We start from the raw sequence: 15,656 nt of genomic DNA on the forward strand, positions 1-15,656 counted from the left end.
TGAATTGGAAGCTTGTTGAGCTAGTATATTTGTTAGTTTTAAAATCTACTCTCCAAGCAAAGGAATGGCTCTGGCTGGTTTTTGAGCTGTTTCTAGGTGTTTTTGTCATTTTGTTGATTAAAGTGTTGTTCAGAAAATGAACTTTATCTTGCCCGATGGCTTTTTCTGAACAGTAACACTCTCACTAGACTATGGTATAAACAAAAGGACAATTGCACTTTAAAAGAACTCTTAAACACAATAAAGCTTCAAAGTTGCAAAAGTCTGGTCTTATTGTGTTGTAAAGGTACAAGGTGAATCTCACAGTTGGCCCTGACACCGCCAAGGTCTCCTGTTCCTCCTCCACTACTGCTGACTCCAACAGCATCTTCCATCTCTTGCACTGCAGCAAACAATAAGATAATACAATCACATCATGTTCAAGCAATGGTCCTACATATTAGATGCTTAAGTTGAGTACTATAACAATGAATCTGCTCAACATGAGCTCTGTGACTGTACCATCAAACTTTGTAGCAGCTTGTAAGTATACAATGTCTTTCATACTGTAGGATTGACTTAGATAAGAATTTAGAATATACAATAATTCATATAAATGTAGATATAAAAGACCTGAGTGCAATGGCCTGGCTAGGGGCAGAGTTTTCAAACTGTTGCTGGGTCATACCAATGACTTGAAAAATGGCACATACTGCTTTCTCTGCTTAACACTAGAGAGAGACACTACTTATGAGAATAGGTATGGGACTCCCCAGAGTTGAACACACTTCACACACCATCATCAAACCCACCACTGCTGACAGTGTGATTGACACAAATTCAAAGCCAGCATAATTATATATCCCATTGAAGAAGAGACTCACCACTCTTCAGCCTCCCACGCAGGTTGTTGTCATCAGCGTACTTTCCAGAAATTATGTCATTCACCGTGTCATCTGCTCGTGAGGCTCGGTTGTCCGCCTTCTCCATCTTTGCCCGATCCACCGATTCGGTAAGTTCTGGCGATGCAGAAAGATTGAGAAAAATATCAAAAAAACTTGTATCTGCTAGCTACATAAATGTGGTAGCATGAACAATGGAATAGACCGATCCCAAAGCCACGCCCCCTGTTCGTTTTCGAACACCTCCGTCAAAAACAGGGTTTGACGGACCAAACATGGCCGCCGCGGCTAGGTTGAAAATAATGCCACTGACTTCGGTTTAGCTTTTGTGGCACTGAAACCCTTTCAGAGCGGGCCAAATAAGAATGCTATGTCTTCTTTGTTGAAGGCTGTAGCCACCGGGTAGAGTTGTTTTAAGGAGGGGGTAGGTGTACATGTAGTTGCGGTGAGACCGTAATGTTTTCGGTCAATGTTAAAGTGGTATGCGCCGCATAGCTTTCCCTTGTCTGTGGACATCAGCGCCCAGTTCCTGACAAGCAACCGATGCACGTGTAAAACAGAATTCGTATATCTGTGACAGGGTTCCCACTGTATTGACTGCATGCATAACAGCTGCATGGTATTTAGTAACTAAGAATTAAAATGCATCCTTTTACCTCCCTGTTCACTTTCAAGTTAACCAGTTTCACACACCAGTAACTGAAGAGACGGAACTCTGCGCTAGCGGACTTTGTAGTAGTCAGCATGTGGTACAAGCTTCCTCTCCTTGAGCGCCTAATCTATTTTCTTTTTAAATTCGTTTTTGTTCTGAGCATGCATTCAACCAATACAGTGGAAAACCTGTCCCAGATATACGTACCCTGCTTTACACGTGCCATTTCTGCCCCGCCAACTTTTTTTTTGACGGAGGTGGGTTGAATAGAACAGGGGTTTCTATGGGTCTTCTATTCGTTCGATATGGTGTTCGACAGGATCGGTCTATAGCAAGGTAAGCCATCATACTCAGCTGGGGTGAAACATAATGCTTTGTTCTCTCGCTATAGCTAGTTGTAGTACAAAGTAGCATTGGTATGGCTTGCATTTTAAGACCCAAGCACACTGGCTGACCCCTCCTCTTCTAGCAAAGTGTGTTGATGTTGCTGTTGTTGATGTCCTTGTTTTTTGTCTATTTCTCCACTAGACATGGTCTCAAGGTGCTGTGTGTAATGGGTTCTTTTTCATGCAGAGGTACATGTATAATGCCTGATGCTAATGCCTGAAGCTTCCCCATACACAGAGCCGCTGGCTTTATGTTACCATCCAAAATGAATAATATAACCCCTTGCACTATACCTAAGCGAGGTTGAAACTATTGCCCTCTGGATCCACAGAATCTATATAAATCATATCATGAAATGGTATAATAATACTGAAGTACATGCAGAAGGCCAGCATGGGTGAAAGTCATAAATGGTATTAATCATGAACTAATTATTCAAAAGTAGTACATTTCAGCTGGAGGAAAAGGATGGCTAGTGATGAGCCTCACCCAGATTGTTGAGTTTCCTGGTGATGTCAGTGAGTAGAGCCCTGCCACTGTCCAGCCCGTTCTGAATAGCTTCTGTACCCTGGCGTCCAGCCTCCAGTCTAGGCTTCAGTTCTGACACAAACAAAACAAACAAGAACAAAATTTAACATTATTTAGACTTGCAGCCAGACAGTTGCATCTTGAATCGCTTATGCTTGACTTTATAACAACAGCAAAAAAGATAGCTGTTTTCGAAATGTGGCAACCTATGAAATTCAAAACAAACTGTCCCAAAATAAACAGGCAAACAACCAAACTTGAATCCTATCATATTCAATGAGGATAAGATAACACCGTATTGCATTTTCACACTGTCATGTGATAGAAAGCTGAAGGGCAATCATACCAATTATACAATCATATAGAGATACAGATTCATAGTAACTCTGATATATTTCTAGTTTGGAACGTAAAAGGGCTTTGAAAACCTAAAAAAACTAAAAGCAATTACTGGAAATTCTTACCGTTGTCCACCTTGTTCTTCTGATCGTTTGCCTGATTCTCCCTGTCTTCACTGGTCCGCTTGGAATTCCGTGCCTCCACCACAAAGTTTCCATTGTCAACAAGCTGTAAAGAGTAATTCAACAGTAGAAACATCCTTCAAACATGAAAGAAACACTACTTCATAGTACTAATCTTTAAAAAGACTTCTTTGAAATATTCGCAAAAATAAAAAGATAAATGAGAATATTACATATTTAAATACAAAATCAACTAGAAGCAAAAATGACGTTGCCATTGGACCATCAGATAATCCATCTTAAGTACAAATTTGTCACAATATGCAGCTGATAAACGGACATTGTACCATTCTCTACAGACATGAAGTGAAATGAAGGCATTTCAGCACCATGGATTGTTGTGCCCCATTATTAGTTTTTAACCAGACATTAATGAGTTAATTGCAACTAACAAGACAGATAGATATACAAATGTAATAAAAAAATAATAACTAGAAACATGTGACTACTCTATTTCCAAATTACTAAATCAAATGTTCTAAGTCTAAACTTGTTGGGTTTGACTTTTTTATGGAAGCAAAACACAAATTAGTTATAAGCACTATTGAAACCACAGCTTACATTTTTGGCGTCGTTGGCTGCCCTCCTGGCAGCGTTTGCTGCAGCCTCGGCATCGTTGATCTTATCTGCCACACTTGTGTAGGCATCAATCACCTCTACAGCCTTCTTAGAGGAGTCACCACCACTGGACTTCAGCCTACAAGAAAGCACAGAAACTGTCAGTAGTAGTATCCAATATTTGATCATGCTGCTCCATGGGTTCCTGACACAGGGGTTAGCAGCAGTCGGCTAGTCTTCACACTGCACTTCCAAGTGGCTCTGTCCAGCGGGTCTACGCTGGTTAGGCTACACACCTTAAAGTCCTTCCTCAGACACTCTCTAACCAAGATTTCCTTGGTCTACCATGACCTCTATTGTTTGCAATGGGATGATGGCATCAAACTCAAACCAACCAAACAGTTTAAATGTCAAAGCCTGTTAACCGTGATACTCTGAACCAATTATAATGCAAAGAAAGTCTGGAGAGGAGACTAACTGTTCCATGGCCTTGGCTCTGTCCTCCAGAGTCTCCGCATGCTCCTCTGCCTCCTTGACCTTGGCTTCCAGTGCAGGGATATCCCCAAGGTCATTCACCTTGTTCTGGATGGCAATCTTAGCAGCTGTCAGCTGCACATTCTTGTTCTCTAGGGCTTGCTGAAAAAGGCAAGAAAACACAGTTTTAGTGTTTCAAAATCTTGGTAGAAATGAAATGACCTTACAACATTCTATCTATACTCAGAGTCAAAGTCAAGATGCATCTCTTGGCAAGAACAGTGTCACATTTGGCAAGGCAAATACACAATGATCTAAACTTCAAGCCTCCCGTCTATTCATAAGTGTAGAGACGCTCTGGGTGATGGCAGTTAAATGCTTAAATGCTTTTAAAAAAAAGATGATTTACCCAAAAGGTTGGGTTGGGTTGGTAAGAAGAAAAAGACAAATGTTGCTAGTTCCTGAAGTGTTCTGAATCATACTAGTGACTACTTTACATTAGGGCTCTTCTTATCCAACTACATAGGATGGTCCGGTCGGTTCAACCTTTCACAATAGTGTGTAAGAAAAGAGCCATTAGTTCACCTGAAGAGACCTGCCCTCGTCCCGAACAGTCTTGGCCTCGTCGCGGGTGGCCTTGCCATCATTAATGGCGTCCTTTAGCTCGTTGTGCTTCACATCCACATCGTTCATCAGGTCCTTGTCAGGACGGTTTCTGTTGGCACGGTTCATATTGTCTGCTTGCTTGGTCTGCAAAACATTACACAAAAAAACATTTTGGCTTTAATATAGATTTTCAATAGATGCCCTGATCACCCCATGTTTAACATTTTCAGTCTTCTAGTCAATTGCTAATGAATAAAATGTTTTGACCTTTTACATTCAAATTTGTCAGCTGATCTGTAAGACTTTATGTTACACTTTAAGAGTGTGTGTGCAACAGCCTACGCTTGATATTATCACAAACATATGGGCCATAGGTCAAGGTTCATAGGCCAGGTCAGAAGCACACTGACCTTATCCTCTGCCTGGTCAATAGCCTGTGCAAGGTCATCCAGACCCTCAGTAAACTTCCGCAGCTCAGCTTCAATCTTGACGAAGGATCCAGTGGAGCTCTGCTTCAGCCAATCATTTACATCTGTGGACACTGGAACAGGGTATCGGGTTACATAACAGTGGTGTGAAATACAGTTCATACATAGAATATTTAATGTAACGGTATCTTTGTAAACAATTTTTTCCCTATATTATGTCAAAAAGACCCTTGACCTCCTCCCTTAACTCTTGAAAAATGGGCACAGTGGAAATGTATGTAAACTTTCAAGGTTAAATAAAGGTTAAAAAAAATACAGGATCACTGTATCAGCTTACAGGCTCATTACTGTATGCATGATATGCAGCCATTGAGAATGAGCTCAACATGGATAAACAGTGTCATCTTACATGTCCATATCATTCAACTTTTTCAAAGTTCCATCTAACAATAGCCACAGTTTCAGCACTAGGGTCGGGAACAGCTCGCTAAGGCTATGATAATGGTAAACATCATCAATTCTCAGTGAGTTCCATAGGAATTTGTATTGAGTCATCTCAATGCAAATCCTTCTGGGAACACAATTATTTTAGATAGTTTGGATAATGACTGTTCATAGCTTTACAACATTGCCAGTGAAAAACAATGCTCTCTCTAACCAGCATACATACTAAACATTCATCAATACATTATAAATTGTTTTAAGTCCTCAAAGGCAAGACAAATGCAAGATGTCTAACTTACATTTATCAGCCTCTGCTTTCTCATCAGTTGATGCCTCCTTGTGTGGTTTGAAGTTGACGTTGTCTTTTTTCCGTCGCTGGATTTCTCGCAGGATTCCTCGTGCCTCTCTCAGCTGGTCCTCTAGGTCTGCAACATCACTGGTACTGCTTCCAGTTTTTTTGTCCAGAGCATCCTTCATCTCATCTGATGAAGATACAAGAAAATTGATGCTGATGATCAGATCCAAGGCTATAGCTACCATCAAAATACTGATTTTTAATGTATCTAAATATGATCAAACTGATCCATGTCAGTTCACATATTTCTTCATCTGTCTATTTCAAATTTTCATTTTAGTTTTTTGTAAGATACAAAAAAATGTTCCAAAACAGGGTAACAGAATTGCTAGTGCTATAATGAGAGCTTATCTGTGTTACTGAATATTGTTCTACCACATCAAGTCGGACTGCTTCTTTTCGGGCCCCCGTGTGAATTAATACCATAATGATTGCCTAATCAGCAATGTCTTCCACACCTGGATATCTGAAGTGTTTGTGCACACCTCGAAAATCTCTGATTCTGTATTAGTAGATATCTTTATCTTTTAAATGTGGCAGTCTTAGGGTCCCAGGAGGAATTATGAGAACTGTTGTTATTTCTGTGGCCTTACCCATCTTTTGTTTCAGGTCATCCATTTCCTGTTCCAGATCATCAGCCCTGTCCTTGGCCCTTTCTGCGTTGTTGTCCACAGACTCTCCATTGTTCTCCACACGTTCGGCCTAAAGAAGTCAACAAAGCCACTGGTTTTCTTGGCTTTTTCTCCAAGTAAGACTATATATTACCATGCATCTATAAACTATACTTTTTTTGCATATTGTTATATAGTCAGAAAAATAGGGATCAGAGACTAAAAGACTGTGAATAACACTACTCTGAGGTCCATCTCACTATAAGCAATGATTAAAGAAGTCACAAGAATGAATTGAATAAAGGTTAAGTGTTATGCACTTAATGATCAATGCTTTTTTGCTTTAGATGGACCAATATCAGAAAAAAGACTTGTAACAGAGGTCTGTCCATGGTCTGCTTTGTTAAAAGTTGTCTTTTCTAAGTTCTGTTTAAAGAAGAATGGAAGATGTATTTCTAGAAAAAGTAAGCAAAACAAGGGAATTCCTTGCCGGCTGTACATATAAGAGGTAAGGAGGACAGAAAAGTTTTTCTTACTACTCTTCCTTTAATTTTTAGTAGCATGATAATTGTCTCAAACAAAACTCCATCTACACACCTTACGGACGAGGGGCGTGGCATCCTGCTCATCCACTTTCTTGATCGCATCTCCGAGCTTGTCCATCTCAGGTGATGACCACGACTTGATCTGGTCCTACGGCAGAGGAATGCCGAAAAACAATCTCATTTCTTTCCTTCATCATATTCAAGATGCATGTTTGAGAATTGTTTTAATCATCATCATTTGATGGTTGATTTGTACACCTCTCTCTTCCTGTCTGACAATGGTCTCTATGAATCAACAATTACCTGGTAGCTTTGTGTGTCGATAAGTTTTCATGCTTACGCAGATGAAAAAAAACCCCACTGTAACACAGTAACATGTGTACGTAATTGCCAGGGAAACAGGGTACACTCCGGGCGTCCAGCTGCAAATGAGGATGCTAATTTCTCTGCTACCTTAGTGAGGGCATCCAAAAGACGCCTGGACTCCTTGCTAGCTAGTACCCTGGTGGTAAGGACTGTGATTTTACATCATTTTTTCAGGCTAACGAAGCCTTTCAAAATCTCTGACAAAGAAGACAGTGGATGCAATGGTCTCTTGGAATACATGTATGTTATAAGAGTATACTTCTAGGCTTTCTGCAGCGCATTACAATATACATGTATAGTGTTTCTATTTCCTACTTTCATATCGTTGATATTTTGTGCCAGCTGCTCCAGGCGTTCCTTAGCATTACCCGGAGCCACCACCACCGAGCCATCTCCGGGTTTGATCTTCCCCATGTCCTCCTGTAGGTCTGCCAGCATGGCGTCCAGCAGTTTGGTCAGCAGGTCACAGTCCTCCTCCGCAAGGCCGTTGGTGCAGTCAAGAATAGCTGGCCCTGTGAACAAATTGATCAATGAATGAGGAGAACTTCCCTATTTAAAATAATAACAATGACCCTTGATGGACGTATTTGCAAAGCTTTAAGCATAAGCCTTTTCAGGCTTCTTCTCTCTTCCAGCCCTTTTTTCATTTTTTTATTCATTTCATTACTTGGCTTTTTCAGTTTTTGCATGAATAGATAAACAATGAACAAACAAGGACAGGACCCACAGAGCTAACAGCAATAGACTTTTATAGATAACATTTAAGATAGACACTCGCCATCTCATCTCATGGGACAGAAGAAGCTGGAAGTCTAGCATCAGATCATGACAACCTTAGTGCAAACATGTCAAACCCTTGCACATTGGGGGAAAACAGACAGTTACGTGAATAACAGAGATCTTTGTTTACAACCACATATTTATGAGAGCCGTCGTTTTGGTGATCATCTGTCACCCTTCTCAGCTCAATAATGACTGGTTCAATTCGTGTGATACATACCACAGGTGTTCTCATCACTGTTGTCCCCACAGTTGTCCACTCCGTCACACTTGAGCCAGAAGGGAACACACAGCTCATTCCCACAGGTGAACTGGTTGATGGTGTTGCAGTCTGGGAAAAAACACAAATCAACTTGCTGTTGGCAAATGTCTCGTTATAACAAATAAAGCCAGTAATTGCAAAAGCAAGAGCCTGAAAAATTGTCAACATCAGCTTATTTCTATCAACATTCTCCCTACCTTTTATTCTACCTAAGACAAATTTTGTGCTCAAAGACAGGTTCAACAGTACTGGGTCACTCTTCAGGTACTTACCACTGTCTTCATTCCTGAAGATACAGTAGACATCATACTTGGAGTCGTGCATCTGACTGCCAAAGTGCTGAATGCCTTTAGCGCTCGAACCTCCCTTACACTGGGCCCGCGGGTTGTGGATGGGAAATCCCACGGTGCCATCTAGAAGCCAGCCCTGGGGAAGTTCACATTGTAAATTTTATGTTTTAACCTTTAGCACACTGAGACAGATGTTTGGCACCCCATTCTCTACTTGTTACAGAGTTAAGCAGCAGGGAGAAGGTTAACATTGCTCTAGACTAGTGATAAAAGAGCTCAATTTCAATGGTATTATCACAGGTAAACTAGGCACTGAAAAAATAAAGTGAGTGTTGTTTGTATGAAAAATCCTTTATAAGCCAAATAATGTATCTCTCCAAAATGCTATATGTACCTGAGTTGGCCAAAGAAATAGCTTATACACAGCCTTGCAAACACCTAACAATTAAGTTGGAAATGCAGATTGATCTCTGTTTCTTTCAAATTCTGAATGAAAGGCTCTCTGCTGGAGCAGAACTTACCAAACGACAGATGTCCAGTCCCTTGTCCCAGGCCTGCAGTAGATCCTCCCACTGTGCCACACGGGCGTCAAACTTGTTACACTCAGCTTCTGCAGCCCTGAAGCTCAGGTTATACTGGCCCTGTGTCCCCGGTAGCAGGAAGGTTGGCCCTACAAATATCACAGAGAAAACAACAATGGTATGAACATATCTAGAAATAGCAGAATTGGCTGAATCTACATGACATTGTACAAATGTACGACTATCTATCAGTTTTTGAGTTTCACTGGCTATCAAATTGGCCCACATGATAATGACAACAAATGGATAAGAATTTCATCAAGGGACCACACTCACAACATCATCAATGACTGCCTCGCCAAAACCATTCTATGTTACTTGATACATCATGTGATACAATTAAAGAACTAAGGGCTCATGTGTAAAAACAGTACTACATAAACTTAGCTTCAAGATATGTCAGCTATGTCGCCATAGAATAGACATTCAATAGACAGTAGCAACCCGGTTGTTTAGAGATGGAAGGCAACACCTACTGCAGTGGTCCTCATCACTGTTGTCTCCACAGTTGTTGATGCCGTTACACAGGGCCCAGCGGGGCACACACAACCCATTGTCACAGGGGAACTGTTTGTATGTTTCACACTCTGAAAGTAAAGCCACAAAAAGCTGACATCAACCACTTGCTTAGCAATGTTTCTTCATCACAGAAAAGAGCAGAATTTAAATGTCATAACGTTAAAATGTATTTAAAGCACTGCATGCATGACATCTACCTTAGGAGTGAGAGAACTAAAACCTACCAAAAGGTTGTGAGGTGATAGAACAAATCAAAACAGCGATTTTGTACAGGCTTATATTTACATCCTTCTTCCATGTTATTTAGTGTATAGTTTTAGAAGTATTAGAAAATGCAAAAATTCATTGGAAATAAACTTTCATTGGCAGGCCAAACCAATGTGTTTTTTTGGTTATCTGATCTTTAAGATATAATTCTAAATTGGAATATCAACATGTAAACAAAGTCTGAGAGGAAAGTCTTACTTTTATACATACTGTTTCAGGGAGGGGAATAGAGTTAGATTTAAGTTTCAATCCCAACCTCCTTTTTTTGTAATGTCCCTAGCTACGAGTTTCCAAAATCTAAGATAAAGATGTCAAAGAACCATCAAATCAAGTTGATTTGCAATCAGTTTGTGCTCAAAAAACAAAACATGACTGTGAAAGGACTGTACCAAGTTTGTTGCTGTTGATGGGGGTGCACCAGACGTCGTGTTTCTCAGAGAACTCGATGCTGCCGCCGTGAACCACGCCCACATCAGGGCAGTCCTCCCTGGCACTGTGGATGGGATGGGCCACTGTGGCGTCGTTCATCCAGCCAAGGCTGTGATGTTTCAACAATTGATAAAAAATAATTTTACCACTTTGACAAAACATTTAGTGATACGGAGAAATCAAAAGCAGCAAGGCAGAGTTTTGACAATTTTTCTTTTCTGTTACCATGACAATTGGCATGAGTGAACTGTCCCTTAAGTATTCAGCAAAAAGAAGCCCTACAAAACATGAACACTCACACATGAGGACATGGTTGGACACTAAGACTTACCGACAGATATCTAGACCCTCCACAAACGTGTCCCTGAGTTCCTCCCAGGCCGCCACCCTGGCGTCATACTTGGCACACGCCTCGGGAGCGTCCAGGAACGTGACGGACTGTTCTCCGTCATCACCCTCGACCAGGAACACCATCTGGTTTCCACCTGTAGGGATGTCAAGGCTCTTTATGAATCTCATTCCAATTAATATCAAAATCTTTTCTGCCCTAGAATAATTTATAAAGATATAGTGTCATTCAATAGGTATATAGTCTTGTAAAATTTGATATGCATACTAGAGATGTTCCTTTGCTAGGGAATGATGAAGGTTACTTTAAAAAAATATGCAGTTTGCTGATACAAAATTCTGTACAACATGAATATTTATTCAATGGTTAATGTGAAACGAAATATTACAGAGGCAATCCAAGCAGCATATGCTCAATGAGTGTTGTGCAACAACAACAAGGAACCAAAAGACATTGATACATGTCGAAAGTTATGTCATGTTTGTCAGATTGCATGATTGCAAACCCAAATGGGCCAGTTATAAATATACTGCTTTATCTCTTACAAACTTTGAATCATAATTGAATAGCTTCAAGGTGATTCAGTCTTATTTTACCTTTCTTCGTTTTAATTCTTAGAGGTCTGTAATCAAAAGCTAAGATGGAGTCATCATGATGTTGTGGCTTTTTGTAATATCTCACCTCTTCTGCGAGCCTGATCTGCAATTCTAACCCCTGCATGCCATCACCATACCAATACCACAAACCACCACAAACCACACAGCAAACGTGCACCAGAAACACAGAAAATAAAAAAGTTAACATATAAATCAAATCATAACAGTCTCACCACAAGACAAGAAACAGCAAAAAATAATAAAGAAGAAGTAACACAGAAAATCTAAATCAAAGACATAAAACACCACAAACCAAACATGCAACACCAAACCAGAACCAGAAATAAAAAGATAATTATTTCAAATAATTTTGATAAAAGATAAAGAAATTACAATAGACGTTGCTCTTAGAGAAGACATTTTACAATCAATTTTCAGATTAATTTCTAACAAAGTGGATAGTATCAATAGAGGGGTTGAATTTGAAGGATTTCTTAAAGTAAGATTGCTTTTCTTCTTACAACCTGATTATGTGACTTTCATAACTACTTAATTCATGTAACGTTACATACTTTCACTTCCATCACACTTCTCATCACTGTTGTCCCCACAGTTGTCAACTCCGTCACATTTTAGGTAGTCAGGGATACACAGGCCATTGGTACAGCTGAACTGGTCCACCTTGGAACAGTCTATGCACAAAATGTAGAAAACAAAGAGATTATGTACACAAAGGAGTGAAAGGACAAATACACACATTGTATAAGTAACAAACAGATAGTACGACCTTGGTTGACTGGTGGTTCAGCTATGTGTAACCAGGGCTTTAGACTTATAGACCCTGTATTGTGTAAAAGTTTTAACTTTAAAAAAATCTAATTTCCAATCTTGTATTTCCAAACCAGGTACCAATGTGCAAAGATTGATGTGTGAACATACCCCATCCTTCCTCCACAGGCTGACACCAGATGTCGAACACCATACTGTACTCATGCTGGCCGTAGTGAATCAGTCCGGGGTCACCGCAGTTCTCACGGGCAGTGTGGATCGGGTGGACAGTTGTCGCATCTGACAACCAAGCCATCCTGGAAACAAACAAAAAAAGAGTGTAAAAACTTATTTTCTTCATACAGGCTGAACACACACACTCACTCACTCACTATCCAGTTTAATCTCTGTTGTTTCCTGCCACACAACGGATAGACGTGGAGGCTTGATGGCAGCCTGCTACATGCATGTAAATGTTTCAGTCTTTTGGTCAATACAGTTGGCTGACCAACTTCTTTCAAAAGATTATATTTCTGTTAATAGTGTCTAATAGTATGAACCAGTGCCATATCATGTATAACGTTGGGTAACATAAATTCGCGGGGTACTTAAATTCGGGATTTTTCGAAAACGGGGTATTTAGGGATATGTGCTAGATGCAACATCAGTAATACCGCTAGAAATGCAAACTTGACAGACTAAAGTATTCAGAACACTGTCTGAAAAGCTTCGATAACCATGCATTAGAAGTTGGCTACGTCAAAAACTCTCTGTCCCTTATTGTCACAGCCTTAGGGCTTCATGGGAGAATTATACTACATACTTGTTCGCTGGTTTATAAGACAAATGTCACATCCGCTTCCTGCTCAACACAATTATTTACAATACAACTTATTAGAATCTCTTTTGCTAACCTACAACTGGACTCTAAGTGTGATTAATCATCAAAACGCCTCTTTGTTGCCTAAACCCAATGAAGAAAATGTGACGATAAGAATCACCTGCAGATATCTAGTCCGAGCTGCCAGGTGTTGTACATGTCTTCCCATGATGCAACTCTGGCACCGACCTTGGCGCAGGTCTGCTCTGCCATCCAGAAGGTCACCTGACCTGACACATCATTCTCCTTCCCAGGGTACAGGAACACATGTCCTGGACAAGAGAATCAGTTCTTTTTTTATCATTTGTAACATGAAAAAATCCTGTTCTTTTTTGTTTACAAAAGACTAAGTAATCTGCCATTTTTGTGTCTTAGCAGAAGGATGATGAGTTACAATATTCATTTTCTGAACAAAACTGTCTAAAAAAAATGTACACTACAAATTTGCCCTCACAGGCTACCATAAGTGTTCTAAAGTGTAAAAAATGTAAGCACCAGTATATCAGCACTATGGACAGAGACTGTTCTCATAAGGTCAAAATTTCCTTGTGAATGTGACCTAGTTGTTAAAAAGAGTGGCAACTCTCAAAATTCTTTAAAGAGATCTAAAAAATGCAGCACTGCTCAGCCCAGAGGTATGCACACTTCAGATATTCAGGTGTGCAAGACATTCTTGAGAAGCCCCTTGATAACACCTAGTTCTAATGTGGCAGTCTGAGGACACCTGGTGGAATTATACATCAAAATTACTTTTTAGATAATTGGTGGAGTGCATATCAACAATCAACAACATTCCTTACTGCAGTATAGTACAAACATACTTACAGTGAAAAGAATTTGATATCTAATTTTGGATTTCATCTCGGAGATCAGATTTTAAAGATGTGTCTCACCACAGTTGCTCTCATCACTGTTGTCTCCACAGTTGTTGATGCCGTCACACCTGGCCCACTCAGGTATGCACAGGCCACTGCTACATCCAAACTGGTTAATCTGGTCACAGGCTGAAAACAGTTCATGTAAAACATTGGCAACAAGTTTGAAGATCCTAACATTATAATCTAGAAAAAAGCAGTCTGAAACTTATGAACTGCCATCAACTAAACAAAAGAGTGTATCACTTCTTATAAGGATATTCAATTCCTTTAGAACTTCTGGCCTCAAAGTTAAAATAGAATAAAGAGAAGACAAAAAAACTGAGAGAGAAAAAAGGGAAAGGTGAAAACAAAATGGGTAAAAGAATTGAAGAATGAAAACAAGTCTAGAAGAAAAAATGACTAGGAGAGAAAGATGAATACATTAAAAAGAAAAATGTCTGACTATACAACATAAGGTTGGCATTATCAAGGCAAGGGTAACAAGCCAAAAAGATCATGTTTCAGAAGTTATTATGAATGATCTTCTCCATACCGACAACAGTATTAGGCTGGCACCACACGTGGAACTCCTCAAACATGTCCATGTCGCTTTTCTGGTTCAAGCCCATCTCTGTGCAACCCTCACGAGGGAAGTGGACGGGGTGGCCAGTAGTCTTGTCATCTAGCCAGCCTTGCCTTGTTGGGGAAAACAATAGATGCAGAAAAAATATAACTTTTTCTCATTGATACACATATTCTACAGAGTAACATGGAACGTTTTGGTGAGCCTTCAAGCCATAATCATGGACAGATGACTGAGAATGTACATTTCACAACAAAATGTCTACTGTGTGTGTGTATAGACTTTACTGTGGGCAGATAGAAGTTTGGAGTAGGTGAAATCATTCATTATTCATGCCCTTCTGACCCGGTCATGTTCTAACCTAATTGTATGACATTTAATACAAGATCATTTCAAGTATTTTTAAGGAAAAATGTAATAAAAGAGTACAAGATCTATCTGTCTTTGAGACCTCTCATGAAAAATGACAAGAACATACCTGCAGAGGTCCAGTCCAGCTTCATGGGCATCCCTCAGGTCATCCAAGGACGCGACTTTGGCATCAAACTCAGCACACTTGGTCTCCGCCTGGCTGAAGTCATACATGTCCTGGTCCATACGGGCATCAAACACCCTGTTTCCCTCATACAGAAAGGCATGGTTGCTCTGCACAGAGGCTGGAATAATACAGGGTTATGAGAGAGAATTAGTGATATTGTCTCTGGAAACCTGCAAAAGAAATTGAAAAAATCTTTCACTTTGTTCTGCAGTCATTGAAACCTATAGGGGCATCCAGTCTTTCTCCATGTTTTTCCACTGTGTCGTACATCTTGTGAGATCTTTTAGCTCTCACAGTTTCTTGCTGTGGTGTACCATCTATACAAACATGCAGGACACTGATGCACAACTCAACCTGTACATAAATCTGTCCTTAGTGCTGAACACACCATCTACACAAACATGCAGTACACTGGTGCACAGCACAATCTGTACACAAACCTGTCCTTAGTGCTGAACCATCTACACAAACATACAGTACACTGGTGCACAGCACAATCTGTACACAAACCTGTCCTTAGTGCTGAACACACCATCTACACAAACATACAGTACACTGGTGCACAGCACAATCTGTACACAAACCTGTCCTTAGTGCTGAA

At 40.1% G+C, this 15,656-nt stretch overlaps 1 protein-coding gene across 2 annotated transcripts in view; it reads right to left on the reverse strand.

Annotated features, from left to right (window-relative positions):
• The window catches only part of LOC136427813 (laminin subunit alpha-5-like), a 39,757-nt gene that overhangs the window by 10,814 nt on the left and 13,287 nt on the right, over window positions 1–15,656 (reverse strand). The window contains exons 14-38 of one of the 2 annotated variants that reach the window (XM_066416990.1): window positions 14,996–15,173; window positions 14,488–14,630; window positions 13,971–14,081; window positions 13,199–13,349; window positions 12,369–12,514; window positions 12,002–12,121; window positions 11,515–11,547; window positions 10,816–10,969; window positions 10,445–10,593; window positions 9,746–9,856; window positions 9,210–9,358; window positions 8,671–8,824; window positions 8,357–8,467; window positions 7,672–7,868; window positions 7,043–7,138; window positions 6,428–6,536; window positions 5,779–5,961; window positions 5,018–5,148; window positions 4,587–4,751; window positions 4,006–4,163; window positions 3,531–3,666; window positions 2,913–3,015; window positions 2,410–2,520; window positions 864–998; window positions 305–382 (exon numbers count right to left, since the gene is read on the reverse strand). In XM_066416990.1, coding sequence (XP_066273087.1) covers window positions 305–382; window positions 864–998; window positions 2,410–2,520; window positions 2,913–3,015; window positions 3,531–3,666; window positions 4,006–4,163; window positions 4,587–4,751; window positions 5,018–5,148; window positions 5,779–5,961; window positions 6,428–6,536; window positions 7,043–7,138; window positions 7,672–7,868; window positions 8,357–8,467; window positions 8,671–8,824; window positions 9,210–9,358; window positions 9,746–9,856; window positions 10,445–10,593; window positions 10,816–10,969; window positions 11,515–11,547; window positions 12,002–12,121; window positions 12,369–12,514; window positions 13,199–13,349; window positions 13,971–14,081; window positions 14,488–14,630; window positions 14,996–15,173 — 3,312 coding nt within the window. The remainder of the gene's footprint in view (window positions 1–304; window positions 383–863; window positions 999–2,409; window positions 2,521–2,912; window positions 3,016–3,530; window positions 3,667–4,005; window positions 4,164–4,586; window positions 4,752–5,017; window positions 5,149–5,778; window positions 5,962–6,427; window positions 6,537–7,042; window positions 7,139–7,671; window positions 7,869–8,356; window positions 8,468–8,670; window positions 8,825–9,209; window positions 9,359–9,745; window positions 9,857–10,444; window positions 10,594–10,815; window positions 10,970–11,514; window positions 11,548–12,001; window positions 12,122–12,368; window positions 12,515–13,198; window positions 13,350–13,970; window positions 14,082–14,487; window positions 14,631–14,995; window positions 15,174–15,656) is intronic. The other variant, XM_066416991.1, reaches the window with a different exon arrangement.

The sequence above is a fragment of the Branchiostoma lanceolatum genome, chromosome 2 (assembly GCF_035083965.1).
Source record: "Branchiostoma lanceolatum isolate klBraLanc5 chromosome 2, klBraLanc5.hap2, whole genome shotgun sequence".
Taxonomy (NCBI): Eukaryota; Metazoa; Chordata; class Leptocardii; order Amphioxiformes; family Branchiostomatidae; genus Branchiostoma; species Branchiostoma lanceolatum.